General features: G+C 43.3%; 1 protein-coding gene across 3 annotated transcripts in view; it reads left to right on the top strand.

Moving 5' to 3' along the window:
* Positions 1 to 23010, top strand: part of EXOC2 (exocyst complex component 2) — a 117146-nt gene that overhangs the window by 23238 nt on the left and 70898 nt on the right. For all 3 annotated transcript variants that reach the window (XM_043449221.1, XM_043449222.1, XM_043449223.1), the window contains 6 exons: positions 271 to 428; positions 4824 to 5000; positions 7411 to 7537; positions 14793 to 14906; positions 16275 to 16399; positions 17592 to 17672. In XM_043449221.1, the coding sequence (XP_043305156.1) occupies positions 311 to 428; positions 4824 to 5000; positions 7411 to 7537; positions 14793 to 14906; positions 16275 to 16399; positions 17592 to 17672 (742 nt within the window). In that variant the 5' untranslated portion in view covers positions 271 to 310. The remainder of the gene's footprint in view (positions 1 to 270; positions 429 to 4823; positions 5001 to 7410; positions 7538 to 14792; positions 14907 to 16274; positions 16400 to 17591; positions 17673 to 23010) is intronic.

Genomic DNA, 23010 nt, shown 5'->3' with positions numbered 1-23010 from the left:
TGTACCTGGGGGGCAGAGGTGGAGCTCAGGAGGCCTCAGTCTGTCTTTCCTGTGGACCTGGAAGTCCATATGCCTGCTTTCCCCGCCCTGCACAAGCTCGTGTCCTGGGTCACTCATGTTCAGGAGGTGTGGCCAGTGGGCTAACGCGCAGCTGGACCCCAGCTCCCGTGTGTGAAGAAGACGGCTGGGTTTGGCACTGCACGTGCGCCTCTGGCATTCCTGGTGGATGCTGGCCTCAGCCGGCACTAACTCTTGCTTTTCTTTTAATAGGTTGCTTCTGTAGCTTGACCTCGTTTCTTCAGCAAGCACAATGTCTCGATCCCGACAGCCCCCTCTTGTGACAGGCATCTCTCCAAATGAAGGCATCCCGTGGACGAAGGTCACGATTAGAGGAGAAAACCTGGGCACTGGGCCAGCTGACCTCATAGGTAAGGGCGGGGCCGATGCTGTGTGTTCATGGTAAAGGCATCTTTATGTTGGCAGCTGAAGCAAGATGCCAGTTCACTGTCTGGAAATAATGAAGGTGACAGAAAAACACCCCTGAGGTCTGTGCAGGGCTATCTGGATGGAAATGAAAGAATTGTTTGGTTTTCTGATTTTTTGTTAAAATCATTATTTTATCAACTTTTGCCTGTGTTGTCTTTCTCCTGGTCCTTGAGACAGACCCCGGCCGTGGGGCACTGTCTTACTGCTCAGTGTTGGCTTCTCCTGCCTGGGTTCCCAGTGCAGCTGCCCAGCTCTGCTCCCTCTCCTCAAATGGCCGTCTGTGTTCCTCTTCCGGTTCAGGTCAGCTTAGCCTCTTCTGGTCCTTAGGGCTCTTGGAACCAAATTTAAATTCCCTCTACCTGGAGGAGCCTGTATTTTCCGCCTGGCCACACGTGGGACCTGCAGGCCACCTGTCTACATGAAGATGCCTTTCAGGGTGGGGATCACCAAGGCTCCAGACTTACAGCCACATGCTGTCTGTAAACTTAACGCCTGTGGGTAGAGAGCAAACCATCGATGTCATCGTGAGGTCAGTTGTGAACTCTCTGAGGTTGTGCATATACATTCAGGGTGAGGAAGGGAGGCACCTCAGTATGTGCTTCTGAATATGTATTCTGATTTCCCACTTTAATTTATTTGGATTCAGATATTCTGTTGACTCATTTCTTAATTTATGAAGGAACCAGAGCCTCTTGATGAGGGTGAAAGAGGGTGGAAAATCTGGCTTGAAACTCAAGATTCAAAAAACTAAGATCATGGCATCCAGTCGCATCACTTCATCTCAAACAGAAGGGGAAAAAGTGGAAGCAGTGACAGATTTTATTTTCTTGGGTTCCAAAATCACTGCAGACAGTGACTGCACCTATGAAATTAAAAGATGCTTGCTCCTTGGAAGGAGAACTATGACAAACCTAGACAGCATATTGAAAAATGGCGACATCACTTTGCCAACAAAGGTCTGCATACTCAAAACTATGGTTTTTCTAGTAGTCCTGCATGGATGTGAGAGTTGGACCGTAAAGAAGGCTGAGCACCAAAGAATCGATGCTTTCAAATTGTGTTGCTAGAGAAGACTTGAGAGTCCATTGGACAGCAAGGAGATCAAACCAGTTAGTCCTAAAGGAAACCAAGCCTGAATATTCATTGGAAGGACTGATGCAGAAGCTGAAGCTCCAGCACTTTGGTCATCTGATGCAAAGAGCCGACTCAATGGAAAAAGACCCTGATGCTGGGAAAGACTGAGGGTAGGAGGAGAAGGGGACAACAGAAGACGAGATGGTTGGACAGCATCACTGACTCAATGGACACACGTTTAAGCAAACTCCAGGAGATGGTGAAAGACAGGGGAGCCTGGCATGCTACAGTCCATGGGATTGCAGAGAATCAGACATGACTTAGCAATTGAACAACAGCAATGTGGGTAAATACTAGAGGTTATGAGTTGGCGCTTGTTTCTGTTGACGTTGTTTTCTGGCTGCCCAGAAATCCCTCGCAGAGGAGAAAGCTGACTGGAGTTGGGTACCACGTTTAGTTATTGAGTCTTGCCCTTCCCAGCTTGTTCTTTTCACTAGTGTTACTTAAATATGTCTCATTTTGTGTTGTTTTCTTTAGCTATAGTTTGTGATTGTTAAGTAAATAAAACTTAAAGTTTATTACCCTCATGAAGGTAGTCTTGGTTCTTGACAAAACTCATTCCAGTTTGTTCTTTGTAAAAGTGGAAACATACCTAGAATTCTTGGAAATGACCATCTAGCTGGAAGTTCTGTCCTACAGTTTCACTGGTGGCCCCTGAGCCCCCACAGGGGGCTGTTACAGACCTGCGTGGGTGCTGATTTCATGCTAGCTTCGGGAGTGTGATTACTGCTGGATTAAGTGTTTTGGACTTTTATAAACCTGCTAGTTCAGCTTTCAGCTTGTCCAGGTATTGCAAAGAAACCATTTTTTTAAAAAGCAGATTTAACCTACTAAATAATTTAAACATTTTTAACTCTGATGACATCTATACAGTAAAACACTTTAAAAACATTTTATTTGGAATTCTACAAGGTATTTTTAAAAAATGTTAGATTTCATGAAGCAGATTTCTTAGCAGAATATGCTTAAGAAATAGATCTTATGGTTTTACTTAATTTCCACAACATTTAAAATGACCTGTTTAAATCTGTTCTAAATTATATGATGATTATTCTTTTTTTTTTTTTTTTTTAGTTGAAATACAGAGCATATTAAATCTGAGGAACCTTGATAACAGCTACAACCAGATGAGCAAACTATTACAGTGGTTCCTTTCCTTCAAACTTGGACCATTGTGGCTGTCATATGTGTTTTCTCATCTGGGTGTGTTTTTACAACTTTGTCTGTATATCTGAAGTCTCCCTTTTCTCAGTTTTAATGTAAGGTAGCTCCCCAGCAGTGAACTTATATTAGGAACTTTAATACTTTGAGACCTGATATTTATCATTGGGTTATTTCCTTTCTGAAGTTATCTAAATCACAAAATCTTGATATTATAAAATTTAAAAATAGCAACTTATGTATTGACCTAGAGTGATATCAAAATATCCAGCATCTGTAATTAAACAGTTCATAAATTAAAACATTTTCCATTTATTTAAATACGTAGCCTGTTGAATGTGTGCACAAAAGGTATTTGAGCAAATATGTATTGAAGTGTTTTTCAGGCTTATCTTGGAGATGGAAAAATGTTCCAGGAGTGCTTACAACTTCTTAAATTGCTTAAATTTTTCATAATAAAAATTAAGTATCAGGAAAACTAATAAACACTCCCATTTTGAAAAATAATTTTGAGTTACGAGTGCATTTTAAAATATGTAAATGTCATCACATAAAAAAAATAGAAAACTTAATTCTAAAGGAACTTTTAAGAAAAACTAAATTTCTTACATGAATAAATAATAATAGATCTTGTAGGAAAATCTCTGAAATTAATTATTTCAATTATTATTCACTTAGTCTTTATCTGACTCTTTGCAACCCCATGAACTGCAACACACCAGGCTCCCTTGTCCTTCACCATCTCCCAGAGTTCACTCAAGCTCATGTCCATCGAGCTGGTGATGCCATCCAATCATCTTATCCTCTGCCACCCTCTTCTCCTCCTGCCCTCAATCTTTCCCATCATCAGGGTCTTTTCTGATGAATCAACTCTTCGAGTCAGATGGCCAAAGTATTAGAGCTTCAGCATCAGTACTTCCAGTGAATATTCAGGGTTGAATATTATTTCAATAAATTATTATAATTTATAATTATTTTCAGTAATTATTTCGATAAATAGAATGGAGTTGTTTTGATTCTTTTATGGTTAATATAGCATTCTTACTAAATAGTGCTTTAAGTTGTAACAAAAGATGACTTGAATCCCTCGCTACATTTTTTTAAACTGAATTTGGCATAAGTTGAGGTGTTCCTGGTATCTGATTTTTAAAAAAAATACTACATTTGCCACACTTGACTGCTAAGCAATATCAGAGGTCAGATGATGAGAAGACACTTTGGCCTCTCTTCCCCCTGAATGTGCCCCACATGGGTGTGTGTTCTGTGGAGAAGTGCGTGGGGGTGTTGGTGCCCTGCCGGAGCCCCGTCTTCCTCGTGTGTTTGCTGCCCCACAGTTCACGTGGGGGCAGAGATGTCAGGCATGGGCAGAGTGTAGTAGTGCAGCGACAGGACCCTTAGGAAAACACTGAGGCCGCGTGGACCGACTCCATTGCAGGAGTGATGTGCAGGTATGAAAAGTGCTCTAGTCATCCAGTAATGCCTGGGAATGCTTATCGACTCAGCAGACTCCAGGCTGTGCTTAACATGAGGTTTGTTTTAGTTCCTTCTATAATATTACCTGTAACTAAACACCAGGAAAAGTGTGTGCAGACTGTTATTAGGAAAATGGTAAATTTTTTTTAGAGAATAATGTACACATTTATTAATAATACACTTTAGGCTTCTAAAAATAGCAATAATTTCCTTTCTAATTCCTATGAAAGCAATTTAAGATTCTTATAGAGTAATCTGGAATGCCTAGCCATTGTTATGGTTATTAGTTCCTCATTCCACTGATGTTTGAAGAAAATTAAAAGTAATCTAAAGGAAGTCTTAAATATTAGAGAAAAAACAGATTAGACAGAATTCAGTAGAGACCGTAGTTTATTTGCAAATAATATTGGGTATATTAAAAAAATGGGAATAACTAATGAACCAGGATATGTTATTTCTGTATTTGCTTTTCAGTTCATGAAAAAGGCCTAGTGACACTAACAAAATTGTCTTTTCATGGACATAGTTGTTGTTTTGGACTTTGTTACAGTGCATGCTTTTACTTTCAGGTCTGACAATTTGTGGGCATAATTGCCTCCTGACAGCAGAGTGGATGTCTGCAAGTAAAATAGTGTGTCGAGTGGGACAGGCCAAGAATGACAAAGGAGATATTATCGTCACGACCAAGTCGGGTGGCAAAGGAACCTCCACAGTGTCTTTCAAGTTGCTCAAACCTGAGAAAATAGGTATCATCTCCTGTGACTTTTCTCTCAAGAGTAAACTGAAATTGGGTTTTGTCTTTTAAAATTGACAATTGGTAAATTAGTATAAAATTTACTTACTCTCAGATTCAGTTTCTTTCTTTCTTTAGGAATAGGATATTGGTTAAAATTTTGTGTTACTTTTGAAAAAGTAGTTTACTGAGCTAACAATAAACCCTAAGGATGATAATCCTTAGAAGAAATGTAGTTTTAAGTTCTTTATAAAGTCTGCACATTTAACATGTCAAAATTCCAGTTTTAGTTTCTTGATCTTGAATACAATAATGACATTTCTTTCTGTGATACAAATTAGCCAGTAATATCATCTAAATAATGTTTCATTTTTCTTCCCTTCCTGCGTTTCTGGCCTGGACAAGACGTTGATGGCTTAGGTGTGCCTCTCGCCTCCAGATTAGAAAAGCCTGCTGCTCGTGCCCCAGGCAGCTCTGGGTTCCCTCTGTGCACTTACCTGCACTTCCTTGCCTGGGGCGGAGCTTGGTGTGAGACAGGACTGGATAGTCTAGGGGCAGCCCTCAGCTGTGGCACAGTGCTACCTAACCTGCCTGCCAAAGCGGAAGACACAGGAGTCGCAGGTTCAGTCCCTGGGTCAGGATGGTCCCTGGAGGAGGAAATGGCAACCCACTGCAGTGTGCTTGCCTGGAGAGTCCCATGGACCGAGGAGCCTGGCGGGCTACAGCCCATGGGGTTGCAAAGAGTCAGACACGACTTCTCATACACACAGGCCCCAGCTGTGGGTGGGAGTGCAGTCCCAGGGTCACCTACGCCAGAGGACTGATGATTAGGACATTCAGGGAAGTGCTTAGTGGAGTTGGAGTAAGTGCTCCGGAAATGATCGTTTTACTTCTTCTAGCTCTCCGTGTGCACAGCATCCCCCCTGCTTTGTCTTTGTGGTCTTGTAGTGGCTGGCACATGGTCAGTGGATAAATACTTAAATAATGTGGAGCTGTCACAGGCATAATTACACCCAGGCCATACTTCTCTCACAGCGGAAAGCAAAGAATTTGGCAAATATTGTTTTCTGTCTTAGAGCATAAAACCTTTCTTTACCATTATATCGTTAAAGTTTTTAATACATAAATGATTTTTAAATTTTTTTAATAAAAATTTGAGGGATTTAAGGGAAAATTCAAAATGTGATTTACATATAGATACTTGCTGTACTGTGCTTAGCTGCTCAGTCATGTCCAAGTCTTTGTGACCCAATGGATGTAGCCCACCAGGCTCCTCTGTCCATGGAATTTTCCAGACAGGAATACTAGAGTTGCCATGCCCTTCTCCAGGAGATCTTCCCAACCCAGGGATTGAACCCAGGTCTCCCACATTGCAGGCGGATTCTTTACTGTCTCAGCCACCAGGGAAGACCTGTACATAGGTATACAAATGTGTATGCAAATACATGTACACATTTTTATATGCACAATATTCTTATTTTTGCTTAATTTTGTTTAATATCTTTGAAAACTGAACTGTGAAATTACAAAGTAGGAGCTTGTTTTCAGTTTTCTGGAGGAACCTTTTTGATTTTGTCAAAACATTTTGACAGAATCTAGTACCATCTTGTATCATGTTTATACAGCAGATAAAGAGAACTTATTATCAAGTATTGACTTTATTCTAAAATGCTCTGCCCAGGACTTAGCATGTACAGGCTCAGGAAAGGCTTATGAAACCGCACTTGGGAGCGCCTGGACCTGCACTTCTCTCTGACAGCCTTCTTGCGTCCTGGCGCAAATGTGGTGCTGATTGAAACAGAGGGCTCACAAGGAGTCCTGCCACTGGAGGCTGCCTGGGCCAAGAGCCCTTCCTTCAGGGGGCCCTGGCCCCGCCCTGCATTCCGCTTCACCCGGCTCCCTGCCCATGCTCTGGGTCTGAGAGGGGACCCTGGGAAGTGCCTGCCAGGGAGAGTGACAGAGGGCTCAGTCACATGAGAGAGGGTGCTGCTTTCAGAGATGACGTTTTGTTTTTCCTAAACGGCTCAGTCATTTCCATCACACAAGCTATGCGGTCCTTAGAAGGTGTTTGACTGATTTCTTTATATAAGGAATTGTCGGATACTTTGTTGATACACCAAATTAACTGTACTGCTTATTATTTGTAAAATACATGTGTTTTAGCAGAGCTTTTTCTCAGATGTTAATTTATCTTCTATATCAAATAATGTACATTACAATAAAGAGCTGTTGTTTCTGCCTTTTTATGTATTTTTAGTGCTTTAATTAAGAAAAAAATTAAAGCTTTTATGCCATCAGATCTTAAAAAATTACTTTGGTATTCATTTTGTGTTAGGTCTTAAAACAGGAAAGCAGTATAGTAAGATTTAGACAGTGCCTGGGGTGTGTGTATCCTGTTAAGTCTGTGCTCCTTGTTTTGGTAGGCATTTTGGATCAGTCCGCTGTGTGGGTTGATGAGATGAATTACTATGACATGCGCACCGACAGGAATAAAGGGATTCCTCCCTTGTCCCTGCGTCCTGCCAACCCACTCGGCATCGAGATTGAAAAGTGAGTACTGCCTCACCTCAGTTGTCTTGCTTTCCACGTGCTGAAGCATTTCATGTGTTCAGGCTCCAGAAACATGCAGGGAAGCACGACTGAAGATGCCTCTGTCGTTGGGAATCGGTGTCATTTCTGGAGCCTGCTAGAGTGAATGTTCCAATTAAAATGTTGGCAAAACGTACCTACCTCTTTAGTTTTTGAGTTTTCATTTTGTGAAGGAAAAATGTATTTTGAAATTTTTAATAACGAATACTTCTAATGATACGAGAGTTAGTTTGTTGTCTGGAGCTGGTAAGTTTAAATATTTAGATGGTATTTGAGATTAAAATAAAATTTTCCATGTGCTTGATTTTTTTCAGGAAATATTTGACAGTAATTAGACCCAGCGTAGTCTTGTCATTTTGTTTACGTTCTCTACCTGTAATTCATACTTAATTCAGACTTACTTTACCAGAATTATGGTGGGTAAATGGTATCTTTCCAAATGTCTTGGACCAGATCCAGAATTCCCGGTTCTTAATCCCAAGTGCTGTGCTCACAGCTTCCATGTTGGCGCCTTTGTCCCTGCGTCTTCCTGCCCGAGCTCCCCTGCACGTCAGTCCTGTCTGATTTGTCTCTTGGCCTTGGCGACTCTGTTGGTGATAATGATACTGAGTGTTGCTCTATAAACACTTCTGCCGCTGACAGAGTAATCCCTAGCCCATTAGCCATAGCTTCTTTAGGTTTCTCTAGGCATGGGGAAGGTTGTCCATTAACCTTTATGTATCTGACCTTTGAGCCTACACTTGAAGACCACCAGTAAGCCACCAGCAGGCGCTTTTCCCTGCTGGCATTTGTGCCAGCTGAGAGGGAGGGAGCACATCTGTGTCTTGGGAGGTTGTCCTGTTTTGAAAAAGCCCTGAGGTTTTTAAAAGTCAGGTTTTAGTGAGCGTGGACTGTTTTGGGTCACAGCTGTGAAGCTCTTTGGCCACCATGGGTCATTCTGGAGCTGTTTTAAGGGTTTCGGTGCCTGATAAATTAAGAGTTTAAGGATTAAGAACATCCAGGAAAGAAAGGTAATTGCTGGGTCTTTATTTGAACAGGGTTTCCTGCATAAGGGGACCTTGTGGTTGAGAGTAAATCCTCCAGTGGCCTGCTTCAGTGCCCTGGATTCTGCTTCTTTCTAAGGTCCGCCATATGCAGTGTGGAGCAGAAGGGCCCTCTGGGGGGTTCTTCTGAAAAAGATTCCCACGGGAGTATAGGAATACATTGTGACTTTTGTTTGAGCCTTAGACAGTCCATCCTAAAGGAGATCAGTCCTGGGTGTTCGTTGGAAGGACTGATGCTAAAACTGAAACTCCAGTACTTTGGCCACCTCATGCGAAGAGTTGACTCATTGGAAAAGACCCTGATGCTGGGAGGGATTGGGGTCAGGAGGAGAAGGGGACGACAGAGGATGAGATGGCTGGATGGCATCACTGACTCGATGGGCATGAGTTTGAGTAAACTCCGGGAGTTGGTGATGGACAGGGAGGCCTGGCGTGCTGCGGTTCATGGGGTTGCAAAGAGTCGGACACGACTGAGCGACTGAACTGAACTGAACTGAACTAGACAGAACAATCAAAGTTAGGATTAAATTGGTTATTTCCTGTCATAAAATGAACTTCCCTTGTGGCTCAGCTGGTAAAGAATCTGCCTGCAATTCGGGAGATGTAGGTTTGATCCCTGGGTTGGGAAGATCCCCTGGAGAATTCCATGGACTGTATAGTCCAAGAGATCATGAAGAGTCTGACACAACTGAGCGACTCTCACTATCATAAAATGATTTCCTTGAGTTTTAGTTTGTCTTGTAATCCACCGCGGTTTAATCTCTTTACCTTTTCATGTCCTCTCACCTTTTGATTGTCTTGTTAGTGCTGCTGCCACTAGCCGTGAAGGGGGCTTGAGCTCTCTCTTACTGCCCTCTTCCTTTATTTTATTTTTCAAACCTTAAACTTTATTTTGTATTGGGGTATAGCCAATTAACAATGTTGTGGTAATTTCAGGTGAACAGTGGAGGGACTCAGCCATACATATACATGTATCTGTTCTTCCCCAAACCCCCTCCCATCCTGTAGAGCCCTCTTTCTGAAGAGGTTTCAGAGTAATCCTTATGTAATGGTGACCAGCCAGAAGGCACTGAAAGTGCCCGACTCTTTGGAAATGGTTTTTCTTTCTCCTCTGAAGGAGTGAGTTGGGTCCAAGCCCTTCTCTCACGTGGCTCCGGGCCCTCCTGCTGCCTGCAGGGTGACTTGGAGTCTGCAGGCAGGGGCCTGTGTTGGGGCGTGTGTTTGAGCGGGCGGGGTGAGGGGGGCGGGTGTGCGCTCACAGCGTATTAGTCAGTGCTCTGCTGCCCAGGAGAAAAGCCTTTTCATGACTTAGGATTTCAGGGTGATAAATTGTATTCAAATCTTAAAATAGTAATATGTACATTCAAGAAGTGCTCAAATGGTGATAAAATTTACAATATTTCTTCCAAGCTGTTGCTTGAAAGTTTCAATAATAATTTGCTCAGTCATGGAATAACTAAAGGATAGTTTCAGAAAAGGTAGAAGCTTGACTGTCATACAAAAACAAAATGCAGACATGTCCAAGCTTTTATTTAATTCATTCATTAATGGGAAAACCAGTGAAATGTTAAACCAGTTGAGAGGGAATTCCAGGGGGCAGGCAGGGTGGGCAGTGAGGAGTGCTGGAAGCTGCCCCACCGGTCCCTTCTCTGCCCGGTGGTTTTCCAGGGGCACGCTCATCTGACAGGTGTTTCTGTGCCGGGCACCCCTGGTCTCTGTCAGCCCCCACTTCCGCTTCTGTGACAGCAGAGAGCAGGCGCACCTGGACGGCGTGGGGGCCCTGGCACACAATGAAAGGACGGCCCGTTCACAAGTGTTCTCATCAAAAGGAAGAATGAATAGAGATTCCAGAAAGCAAGAAAATGGAAGGTGAAAGTAGGAAAATGTATTGAAACCAAGAGAAGAGAGTAGTTTTGGCCAGAAAAATGCTTTTCAGGTTCCTTCTTAGCTTTTAAAGATACTGTCAGGAAAGCTGCATTTGTTTTATTGAAGTCTGACCTCAAATAGAGAAGCCTTATTTTAGAAAAAGAGGATGGGAAAGGAAAAGCAGATGTTAAAATATGGGTATGGATTTTATTTCCCTGACTCACTTCATATTTTTTAGATAAAAGCTTTGGTCCCTGTAGAGAATGGGGCTGAACTCAGGTTAGAATCCCTGAGAGCATTTCCTCTTACTGTGTCTTTTATTTCTGTTTATTAATCTTATTTGGGGCTGCTTTTATACTTGGAAGATGGGAGACAACCTATTTTTAATTTTTTAAAAAATGTCATCAGAGAAGGAATAACAGGATTTAATTACTTGCTTGTTGAAATATATTAATTGAGAAGATTTGAAGAATTACAACTACTTGTTGTAAACTGCTGTGGTCCTGATTTATTCCCAGACTGAAGTGCTGAGGTCGTCTGTGGAAGAGGAGTCGGCTCCTGTCTATGACAGTGTGAATGTTTATGGAGCTTCTTGTCCCACAGTCACATGTGCGGGATGGAGCCCAGGGCGCCCTGCAGTGCCTCTGAGTGTGAGCCGCCAGCGAGAGGCAGCAAGGGGCGCGTCTCCCTGTGTGCGCGTCAGGGTGCTGCGGTCTTTCTGCCCACAGGCCTAGCAGTTGGCGTTTATGGGCCTCCTTCAGCTGCTAAAGGCCTTCATGTTCCTAGGCTTTTAAGATATTTTGCACACACAGTGCCTTGAAACTTATAAAAATGTTACTAATTACTTGGAAAAAAAATAACTTTACTTTGAACTGAGACTAGGATTTGCTTGTAAAAAGTCTGTATTTCTAATATACTGATTGTCACAAATGGGCACTTTTTGCACTGCTTAAATTATGATGGAGACAAACTATTTAAACTGGAAAAAGAAGATAAAAACATGTTCATATTAATAAGTAAAAGCCTTCCCTAGGTTTTATTTCTTGAAAGTCCTCTCTACCTAATAAGAGAGTATTTGTAAGTGAAGCTTTTGGAGATGGTACATATATGGATGAAGCACAAGCTGGAATCAAGATTGCTGGGAGAAATATCAATAACCTCAGATATGCAGATGACACCACCCTTATGGCAGAAAGCGAAGAACTAAAGAGCCTTTTGATGAAAGTGAAAGAGGAGAGTGAAAAAGGTGGCTTAAAACTCAACATTCAGAAAACTAAGATCCTGGCATCTGGTCCTATCACATCATGGTGAATAGATGGGGAAACAGTGAGAGACTTTATTTTGGGGGCTCCAAAATCACTGCAGATTGTGAATGCAGCCATGAAATTAAAAGACGCTTACTCCTTGGAAGAAAAGCTATGACCAACCTAGACAGCATATTAAAAAGCAGAGACATTATTCTGCCAACAAAGGTCCATCTAGTCAAAGCTATGGTTTTTCCAGTAGTCATGTATGGATGTGAGAGTTGGACTATAACTAAAGCTGAGCGCCGAAGAATTGATGCTTTTGAACTGTGGTGTTGGAGAAGACTCTTGAGAGTCCCTTGGACTTCAGGGAGATCGAACCAGTCCATCCTAAAGGAGATCAGACCTGAATATTCTTTGGAAGGACTGATGCTGAAGCTGAAACTCCAATACTTTGGCCACCTGATGTGAAAAGACCCTGATGGTCGGAAAGATTGAAGGCGGGAGGAGAAGGGGATGACAGAGGATGAGATGGTTGGATGGCATCGCCAACTCAATGGACACGAGTTTGAGTAAACTCTGGGAGTTGGTGTTGGACAGGGAGGCCTGGCATGCTGCCATCCATGGGGTCTCAACGAGTCAGATACGACTGAGTGGCTGGACTGACTGACATGGGAGTAAGGGCATTACGGTGGAGCTTCTCCCCGCCACACCCTGCCCCGCTTTTGTATGATCTACCTTTTGTTGGGAGTTACTACCTGGGAAGAGTGTCTTGAGCAGTGAGTTGATGCCCCGTGACCTCTGGGTTATGTCCACAGAGGCTTCATGAGCCGCGCAGCCTGGCCTGCCCCTCATCAGGCTGCCTTCCAGTAGAAAGAAGAGGTGACCAGTTTTCCTGCTCCAGTTAGAAAACAAGGAAAGGTGACAAAGTAGTTCTTAGTATGAGTGTGGAAGGGAAGCGCATTGGAAAAGAATACCTTTTAGAAGTTTTTTAAAAACAGACTTGTGGACTGTGTACTTGTGGTACAGTGTCTGCGTGCAGAAACTGTGTGAGACCAAAAGGAAAAACACACACAATCCCCAACAGGCTGACGGTGTTTAACGCACAGAGTAACACGGGGTTGGAGTGAGAGCTGTGCGGACCACTTGTGACACGTCAGGAGAGCCGCACTCCGCCGTTCCCCCATCTTTCTGCCTGCAGTTGGGAGCTGGAGCAAAGGGGCGTGGGCTCAGCCAGGCTGCTCACCCAGCCCTCTCTGTGGGGCCAGCGAACTTTTCTCAGAAGGACTTTTGTTGTTCTGCTGACTGGGGGTCGTCAGGTCAGTTTCCTCTTTGAAAGTGAATGCTGCTGGGTTGAGGACATTCCTGTAGTTTTGCACCTGACCACTGTACCTGGGTCCTCATGGCTAAACCCTTTCGGAAGGTGTAATCTGAGTTCACACTGCCATCTAATGGGGAGCGTGCACTGTGGGGGCACGAAGGTTGTCAGCTACAGAAAAGGTTGGTTCCTTAGTGGAATCACATCATGTGTTACACGTTAGACTCTGTTGCTCGCACTCTCTGGTTAGTGAGTTCAAAGTGTGGATTTAGTCGGTCACTTAGAATATGCCTTGCTGGTAAGCTATGACTTCACTTAGAGGGTCAGACCTTAAGACCCAGTTATTCTGGACAGAGCTTTAAGTCTCCAGACTTCATGATCCTCTGACACAGTGCTTCTGCTCTTCCTTATTACCAAGACCGTTAGCAGTTTTCTGCATTCTGAATCTCTCCCCCACTTTCTATTTTTCTAGATTTATAGCTATATATATATAGAGAGCGAGAGAGAGAGAGAGACATTTTTCATAAGATTCTCTGGTTCTTTATTTGACAGTAGAAGTACTGGAGCTATTTCCTGACTCTGAAATGGGATCATGTAACTCATCATGTTGTTAGGAGAATCAGATAAAATGGTTCTTAATGAAAGAATCTATTCAATATAGAGAACCAAGTGTAAAGAATAAAGGTAACAAAGTAACAGTTTTGAGCATTTACTAAGTGTCAAAAACTATTCAGCCTTCCACATGCATTACCTACTTTAATCCTCAGCATTTTCTTGAGGAAGGTATTATGATCCCATTGTCCTCATGAATAAATGGAGCCTTAGGGAGGTAAAATAACTTCCTCAAGGTTGTTCAGAAACTCTGTAAACCCTGCATACAGCCCTGCGCTGCCTCTGTGGCTCTGCTCCCCACGGGGCATCTCTGCTTCCAGGGGCGTCACTTCTTGTCAGCTTTCTCTGGATCTTCTCTCTCACGTTCCTTTTGAGGTGTTCATGTAACATGTCTTATTTTAGGGTAGATTCAGGATGCCTTCAGCTGTAAGTAATAGAAAACAAAAGTCCGTTGTGCTGTAAGCAAGGAAGATATTTTTTATTTCTCATAATATACGAAGTCCAGAGATGGTGGGTTCCACAATTGGTTGAGTCAGGACCCAGAAGCGTCACCGAGCTGTAAGGAGCCTGGCTCTGCCGTCGTTCGCCCGTGGCGGCACAGATTTCCTCGTAGCTGCAGAGGGGCTGCAGATAAGGGACTGCTCATCAGCATCAGCTTTCCTTGAGCTTGATCTAGACCTGCTCATAAAAGCGTGAGTGCCGTACGAGTCTGCCTGGGTCAGCAACTGTTGTTGGCACCAGTGTGTCTTAGCCAGCTTTCACATAGGTCTTTAACAGAAAGCATTTTAACAGGTTGATTTACTGTTTTTAATGTCAGTGTACCTAAATTTTGTCTCTTGGATAGGAAATGATTTCTATTTGGATAGATTTCATGAAGTATCAACTCAGCCTCTTTAAGTTTTATATTCTTTTATTGATATGATTTCTGTATTTTAATTAATTTTCTATCATATATACAAAGTTTATATATACAGTTTATATGGTGTAGGAAGTTTATTTTTCACACATACAGATTTAGACTCTGTAATGTCTCATGTATCATTGTAATGATTTGTGTCCATGTTTATTACTCTTGGTTACATCTTTGTAGTAATAGCACCCTAAACACATCTTAAGCCTTTTTCCTCCCTCAGAGGTAAATTTCCCCAGAAGGACTTAGAAATGCTGTTCCCTGGAATGAGTGCTGACTTTACAAGTGAGAACTTTTCAGCTGCCTGGTACCTAATCGAGAACCACTCCAACACCAGGTGAGGGTGCGGGCCGTGCCGTGTGGCTTCTCGGGGTGCAGCTCATCAGATGTGGTAGCGCGGGTTTCCCTGTGCTGCTTAGCAGCCCTCTCGACCTCAGGTGCTTGTGAACACATCAGAGTAGCTGGCTCCTTATTTATTAAATGGGATCATTAATTTGAGGAGCCCTATTTCCTTCTACCCTGATGTTTCTGTATGTTTCATTGTTTGTGCCACCTGGTAAAACTTCGGAGTCTCAGCTGCTGTCCTGTGTCTGCGTGTGACCCCCTCCCTGCTCAGGTAACAAGAGTTCTCAAGTACTGGTCTAAAACAAGGAAGGTACCTGCTTCCTGACCAGAGAGCAAAGGAAGATGAGTTGTTTATCATTTTGCAAAGACTTGACTTAAAATTAGCCAAAAAATAAACAAGGGTCATATATCCAGTTACAGTGCTCCTCTGTTTATACTACTTAAGAGTTTACCTACCCTCTGGGCAACAGTAGATCTGTGACTCTTAATGCAAGACTAGCTAGAACACTTTTGTGTACTAGAAATGTTTGAATAAATGGTTTATTGTTTAAAATTTGTATCCTTGAAACATCCCAACTTGTTAAAATACACCTTAGAAGAAATTCTTCCTCCACCTATTGGGGTCAAAACCATCATAGAAAACAAGAAAAGTTGGTATATACTTAGAGTCAATTTGGCCTGGTAAATTTTTAGAGCAAATGTCTGAAGTCTTTCTTTGGGGAAGATGGTTCTGATTTTACATCATAGATGTGCTTTTCTGTTACCGTAAGTCAGGATTGATCTCTGTTCTCTTTGTAGTACCATCTTGGCACTCAAGAATATGGTCAACAGTTTATGGCCAGATTTTCTTAGCTTTAGTGGAAATAAAACTTCTGAAATGCAGAGACCAGCCCATTTTTCTCTGCTTGAGTTATAAAGATGCAATAGTACGGTCTGTTCACTTAAGTTTTGAGCTGCCCCCGTGAGTCCTGTGAGATCACTGCTAATGGTGGGGCCTGGTGGTGACGTGCACATAGGGGACGTCCGGGGGTCCTGCCACCCACCCCCGGGTGGTCCGGGCCTCTGCCTCTGGAGGTGCTCTTCAGAACTCCTTACCTGGCAAATCCTGTGTTGATTTGGGTTAGGTGTAAGCACGTCTGCGTGTGTAGTCACTTCCCGGGTCTGATGCGGGAGGGCTCGCAGAGCTGTCGTACAGCTGCTGTAACTTGGCGTTTGTCACGTGCGAAGGTTTAGGTCTGGGTAAGAATTTGAAAGCTTGGTTTCATCTGATTACATATTGTATTAGTCTGTGTCTCCAGTGTAGGCTTCAGTATTTTACAATTATCAATTGTCTTCTTGTGGTTTCTTCATTTCACTCCAGTTTTGAACAACTCAAAATGGCGATCACGCACCTGAAGAGACAGGCTAACAAGAAGAGCGAGGGCAGCCTGGCGTACGTGAAAGGGGGGCTCAGCACCTTCTTTGAGGCGCAGGACGCCCTCTCAGGTAGCTGGCCCTTGGTGTCTGTGGGGCGTCCCCGCTGACTCCAGTCCTGAGCTTGCAGAGGGCTAACAGGCTATGATACTGGGGCTGTTTGCACGGCTGTTACTGTGAGAGAAGTCTCCTCTTGGTGACTGAACGCTGTTCCCATGCACATAGTTCTGTTCCCAATGTACAGACGTGGAAGCAGGCTGAGGGCTTTGGGTCACCTGCCGTGCAGTGTGGGTAGGATGGGGTGAAGCTTTTGTCCTGGGATCACACTGCCTCGGCTCAAATTTTGGGTTTGGCTGTATGACCTTGGTCAACTTATTTAATTTCACTGAGCCATGGTTTCCCCATCTGTGAAATAGAAATAATATTAGAGCCTCATCACTAGCTTCTTATTGGATGCACATCATGTGTTAGAAACTTATTATGGTGCTCTGCTTAAAGTCATGTCTCAGGAATGTTTACCTTGCTATTTTTATTACTTTAACTGTGTCACAGTTTTGAATTTGAAATTGAATTTTGGAGACTTACTTTGAAAGTTTTCTTAATGATTCACCTGAGGAAACCTGATTTGCTTTTAAAACTACCTCTCATCAGTAGGTATAAGTTTTTAAATATAAATTAATGATTTCTTGATACTTTATCAGAATCATTCAGACATATATAAATACTAGCAAAAAAGCTCTAATGTAATTTGCACATCCACAAATTGACATGTTGGTAGATGTTACTAGATATTTCTTGAGAACCTCCAGGGAAATAATTATAGACTGAGTAGAACATGAATAATATCTATATTGCCATGTTATGTCCCACAGCTGAAATTAAATATTTTGAGGTTGATAGATATCAAACAGTAATATTTCTATTTTGTAGATGGTGGAACTGAGAAATAAGAATGACTTTCCTGTGGCCAGATGCCAAACATATTAGTAATTTAAGCCTTATTTTTCTTTTTTAATTCAGTCATCTTTACTGCTCAGCCTCCATGATCAGATGACTAGGTCCACGCACTATGAGCTGTTTAACAGCGCTGACCTGCCGGGACTTAGGCTGCTGTCCGCTGTCACTGTGCAGCATTTGTGTTTGTGCTTCTTTCTAGCAGTGAAAATAGAACCATTGTTTGAGCTGTTTAAAAATGTCTTTTTTGATGTACCATTTTCCCACCCATTAAAATAGCCTACATTTTAACTTGGTGCTTTTTTTCTAGCTATCCATCAAAAACTAGAAGCAGATGGAACGGAAAAAGTAGAAGGGTCCATGACGCAGAAACTGGAGAATGTTCTGAACAGTAAGTTTTGTCCTACTACCCAAACTTATTTATGGACTTTATAACAAGCTTTGATATAGTTTTTGGACCTGGTTTCACAGAAAAAGGCAGTTAAGTTGTATTTTGGTATTTATTTCTAAATATCAGTGATTTAATGAATGTAGAGGAGAGTAAAAATATTGAAAATGAATGTTCTGGTTCTGTTTGCATTTTGTTTATGAGAAATCATCATTTGAGATCAAGCCAGTATGCTTCTTAAAAAGTAAAATTTGCTACCATAAAGGAGGCTAGTACATAAATGACATCATCAAAGGTAAAAAAATTGCTGTGGCAGTAGCTAGGATCATTACTGACCAACAGCACAGAACAACATCTTCAAGCATCTGCCAGTGGTAACACAAATAACATCAGGGCTGGAAGGACAGATACCGAGCTGTCTATTTGTTTATGCCATGCCTTTTTCCAAAACAAATTTAAGACAGCTGCATTCTTGAGTGCTTCTAACTCTGAGACATTTTGTAAGAATTGTAGGCCTAGAGAAACTGATACATGGAATTCAAGGCTGTATCCACCTCCCCTTCTTTCTGCTGACATATGAACTTCCAGCTACTTACCCTACAGATTTAGAAGAAACTCAGCAGATAAATCAGTCCCTGTTATAATATTAGTAACTTGAAAGTAAACTGTTGTCTTCACAGATATAGTGAAACACTTGACAAGGAGCAGTAATGTCCAGGGGACTTTCCTAGTTGTCAAGCATAAGTATGTAGAGCATACAACTTCACCAGGAAGTAGAGTCGAGAATAACTAAAATATTGAAGACCCCCAACATCGGCCCTTCAGTGATTCTATAATGTAGGACTGTGATAACAAGTCAGTTTTGCACTTCTGTCTTAGTCCCATCAGCAGAAGTTTCTGGGCTTTTTGGTAATAATCTGTTCATAAACCTTGGGATCTCTGATAATAAGTGTTTTCTAGAAAGAAGTTTTAATTTGATATAGGCTTTCCTGTAGTAGAATTTGAGTACTTCGATTTCATCTCAAAATGTATGAGTTTTACAACACTTTAAATATTTTTCTCTCTGTTTTTTTGTATTATTATCATTTTGCCTTGAGATTTTACCTCATTTCTTTTTCTTGTCTGAGTATCCAGTCACCAGCTTTGTTCAAATGAATATAGTCTGAATTCAGCCCAAATAAGCATTTACTAAAGCTGTTTCTGTATTAACATAGTCAGATATTTTAAGGGCTTGGAAGGCTGTTTTCTACTTGGGGATGTTATTTTCCCTGGGGAAATTGCCATCAAACCATGATATCTGTTTAAAAAAAAAATGATGATGGTAACTTTGAAAAGGTGATTAGTGAGAACAAGCTGTCTTAGTAAGTATCTCATTGTATCTGTAGAAGAAAATGGATATTTGTTAAGGTTGAAAAAAATTAAGATCTGTTTCATGGTGAGGCCCAGCATAGTGTATAACATAACTTTTTTCTTTAGGTAATTCTCCCTTGAGACGTGTGGTAGTAAAATTTGTAGGAGAAATTGTTTTACTTTTATTCCTTTATAAGCACAAACTTTTTCTAGAAATGTGTCCTTTTAAATTTCTACTGAAAGTTTGCTCTTTTTTGAGTAAATTGGCTTAACATGAATGTCACTTCTTTGAGAAGTCCTTTGAGATTCAGGACTTCCTGGGGTAAACATTTTTTGTAGAATATATTCCTTTGTAGCAGTCCCTTTTTCCTAGAAGTATCTTTCTGTCAGCTGTATGTTGATGTTTGCATTGCAGTGTGAGTTTGTAGCTCAGGTGAACTTGGCCAACTTTGGTAAGGCTGGTCGTGTCTAGTGTCGTGCTGGTCCAGCGTCCTGCGCAGACCTGGGAGACGTGTGACTGCCGCCCTCCAGCAGGTCCCTGCCCAGAACGTGGGACCTGGTCACTGCTCTTGAGGAGCTGTGCAGAGATTATGCAGGAGAGTGGGTGCAGTCTGGTGCGTGATTACGTACTAACTTACAAGTGCTTTTCCTGAGTGATTTTAAATGAAACTTCTTAAGATTTGGGAAATCCTTTTCACTTTAAGTTTCTGAAGGGTGACATTGGCCATAAGAAATTTAATCCATTTTGTTCAGAATTTACCAGTTTTGAAACTGTTCATTGAAATGCTTGAAAACATGTTCTCGCTGATACATTTCTCATATTTGCTTTGGTACTTAATAATTCCTTCTTAATTTCAAAGCAGTGATGCAGTGATGACTGTTGATTTCTATAGACTCCACATTCCTCTCTCTGTGTTGTTGCCTGTTCCAGGAGTGTACAGCCACGCTGCCCAGTACTGCTTCTGTGTGCAGTGATGGCTGTTGATTTCTGTAGAATCTGCATTCCTCTGTGTGTTGCCTGTTCCAGGAGTGTACCGCCAGCAGCTTCTGTGGCAGCGGAGGTGAAGCTGTCGAGCACTTAAAACATGGCTAGTGTCACTGAGGAACGTAATTTTTAACTTTATTTGAAACAGTCCCACGTGTCTGATGCTGCGGGTTAGATAGCGCCGGGTGCAGGGAGGGACGGTGTGGCCCAGGCGTCTGTAGTCGCAGCTGTGACAGCCAGACCTCGGCACCCCTCAGCCAGGCCCAGGTGCTGCTTCCGCATCCTACAGGTGCTCAGCCCTTGTAGTTACTCTGGGAAGCTTGTTCTGTTATCTTCATTTTATTGATGAAAAATCTGAGGCTCAGAGAGACGACATGCGTTTCCCAAGTCACTTCTGTAGTGAGTGGCATTTGTGTCTGGAGATCTGACTCCGAGTCTGTGCCGTGAACTGCAGGCAGCCTCTGTTGGGTTGGAGCGCGCGGCTCTCAGTAGCCAGCATTCTCACCACGTTGCGTCAGTGCACGCCTGGTTTCTGGCTCCCCATCCACCCATCGCTCACCAGTTAGGGACGCCCAGCTGCCCTCGTGGTAGAGTTGGGGGTGCCCAGTTCCCACGCTTGCCAGTCACGCTCAGACACAGAGCATGCCTGTGTGTGGCCTCCGCGTCTCCCAGAGAGAAACTCACAGGAGGACGTGGTCCACAGAGATGACCGTGCGCCTGCACAGGGAAAGCGGGCTTCAGACCCATCAGCTGGGGGTGTAGACAGGTTGCGCTGGGGTGCTGTCACCACGTGGGAGCCCCGAGGAGCTCGGTGAGGGTGTGTGTCCCCACGGAAACCAGGAGGGTATGACGAGAGGCTCACCTGGGGTGCTTGGAACACAGCAGACAGCTGTGGACACGAGCGTGATCGTTTGTTGGAGCTTAGAAAGGGTGCCTGATACATGCTGCAGATTTTATGACAAGAAGAGAAGGCAGGCTATCTTGATAATGTTGTTTACAAAGAAATTAAACACTTGAATTTTCAGTGCTTCTAATGTTTTATTATTAATAGTGTACTAAATAAAAATTAGTTTTACTGTTTTTTTCTTCTTTAAAAAAAATTTCTTAGTGGTTTATAACCAACAGCAAGTTTTTAACATTTCAACAAAAAGTTTTAGAAGTCACAGAACAAGCGTCATCTTCCAGTTGATTGTTAGGATTGTTTGCTGGGCTCAGCTGCCCCATCCCTGACGCGGTCCTGCACGCGACCCTGCGCTGTCCTGCCCTCAGCGGGCCCAGGTGCGCCCCCAGTCGGGGGAGCCACCGCAGTTCAGTAAGCAGGATATGAGAGGTGAGGCTGTGGGTTGAGGGGTCTGCTTGTGAGGAGCTTTCTATGCAATGTCTTGGAGTTTGTCTATTTTGAGGCTCCTAGTGAGCCCCGGAAGGATTTTAAATAGAGAAGTCAGATTGTGAACTTAAACATTCTGCCATTTGTTGAGAATGGACTGGAAGGAAGCTGGGTGGAGACAGAAGAGGAGCCAGGGAGATGCGTGACTGGGGACGTGAGGCTGGTGGGGGCTCAGCCTCAGGAGGGCTGGAGACAAGCGCTGGGTGACTCAGAGTGGCCTTGTCACCTCGTGTCGCCCTGTGATGTCTGCTTGTCTGTCCATTTCTGGAGTTTGTTAGGAGAAACAAGACACGTGGCAGATTGTTCAGTCTCTTTGTGTCAGAGTTTTGCTATGAGTTTAACTGTATGTTGAAAAATTACCTTAAATTTCGTTAGCTTTTCTGTTCCTGGGGTACAGATTGTGTCATGGGTCTGTGGGGGAGCCCCAGCTCCTACCAGGCAGACACGCAGGTTACCGTCGCCTGGGCTGTGGTCTGTGCTGGTGCCAGCAGCCTGAGCAGGACCACAGAGAGCGCGTGTCTGCTTTGATAGACACTCTCGAAGTGACCAGGCACCTCAGAATCACCTGGTGTTTTCTTTGGGTGACGGTTCATGATGCAGGCTCAGGCTTTCCCATCATTGAGGACCGAAGCTCCGGGGGCAGTGCTGCAGTGGCCCATCTCCCCATCTTTTCCTCCAGCTCTGCTGAGACACAGTTGACACGGATATTGTGTAAGCTCAAGGCGCGCAGCGTGATGGCTGGATACCTGTGTGTGATGCCGTGTGGTCGCCCCAGTGCTGTCGCCGCATGGAGTGCCGCGCGTGGTCTGTGGCGAGAGGGCGTGAGGTTTTCCCAACGGCAGTGTTGTTCTCTCTACCCGGCTGCCGTGCAGTGGCGTCAGCTCTGTCCCTGAGGCTGCCCGTCTGCACTCCTCCGGCTCCAGGAGCCATGCAGTGTCTGCCTCTGGCTCCATGTGCGTGGAGCCCTCCAGACCCATGCCTGTCGCCCTGTCTTAGGCCGAGGGACATGTCACTGCCCTGCCAGCCCAGCTGAGGCCTCTGTCCTTGCTGTCCCTGCTGGGGGTGTCCGTCCCTGAGAGCAGGACACACTGTCCCTGCCTGGGGGAGGGACGGCCTTCAGTCCAGACGGGCCTGGGGCTGCTGTATGTGGTGGGGCTGCTCCAGGGCCTCCTGCCTCAGCTCCCAGAGCCAGCCTGTCCTTGTCTTCTCAGTTGCCCCACAGAGTAAAGACCTCAAGTGGCTGGTGAGCTGCTGCTGATTTTTATCTGCTTGCCCAAATCTTGGCTTCACTGCTTTCATTATTTTCTTACTGTATATAATCATCCAGTTATCAGTTATGAGCTCCCAAAGTTTTATTGTGAATGCAGTAAAGTTCACAGCAGAATGATAATGTATGGACAAAGTGTTTTATAAGTTAAAATCATAATTTCATAACTTAAAATTTGTGTATAAATTAAAATTTTATATATATTTCTGTATAATTATAATTTGATAGCTTATAATTTCTGCCTCTTTGATTTCTGTATCAAATATTTGTATTATTTAATTTTAAGTGGATTTTCTACCTGTGCTTGTTTTCATGCTTTTTAGGGGTGTTTAAAATTGTTAGTTAGTATTGT

This window comes from Cervus canadensis, chromosome 28, assembly GCF_019320065.1.
Source record: "Cervus canadensis isolate Bull #8, Minnesota chromosome 28, ASM1932006v1, whole genome shotgun sequence".
Classification (NCBI taxonomy): domain Eukaryota; kingdom Metazoa; phylum Chordata; class Mammalia; order Artiodactyla; family Cervidae; genus Cervus; species Cervus canadensis.
The sequence above is the reverse complement of the archived record's forward strand: the minus strand, read 5'-3'. Positions and strand labels throughout refer to the sequence as shown.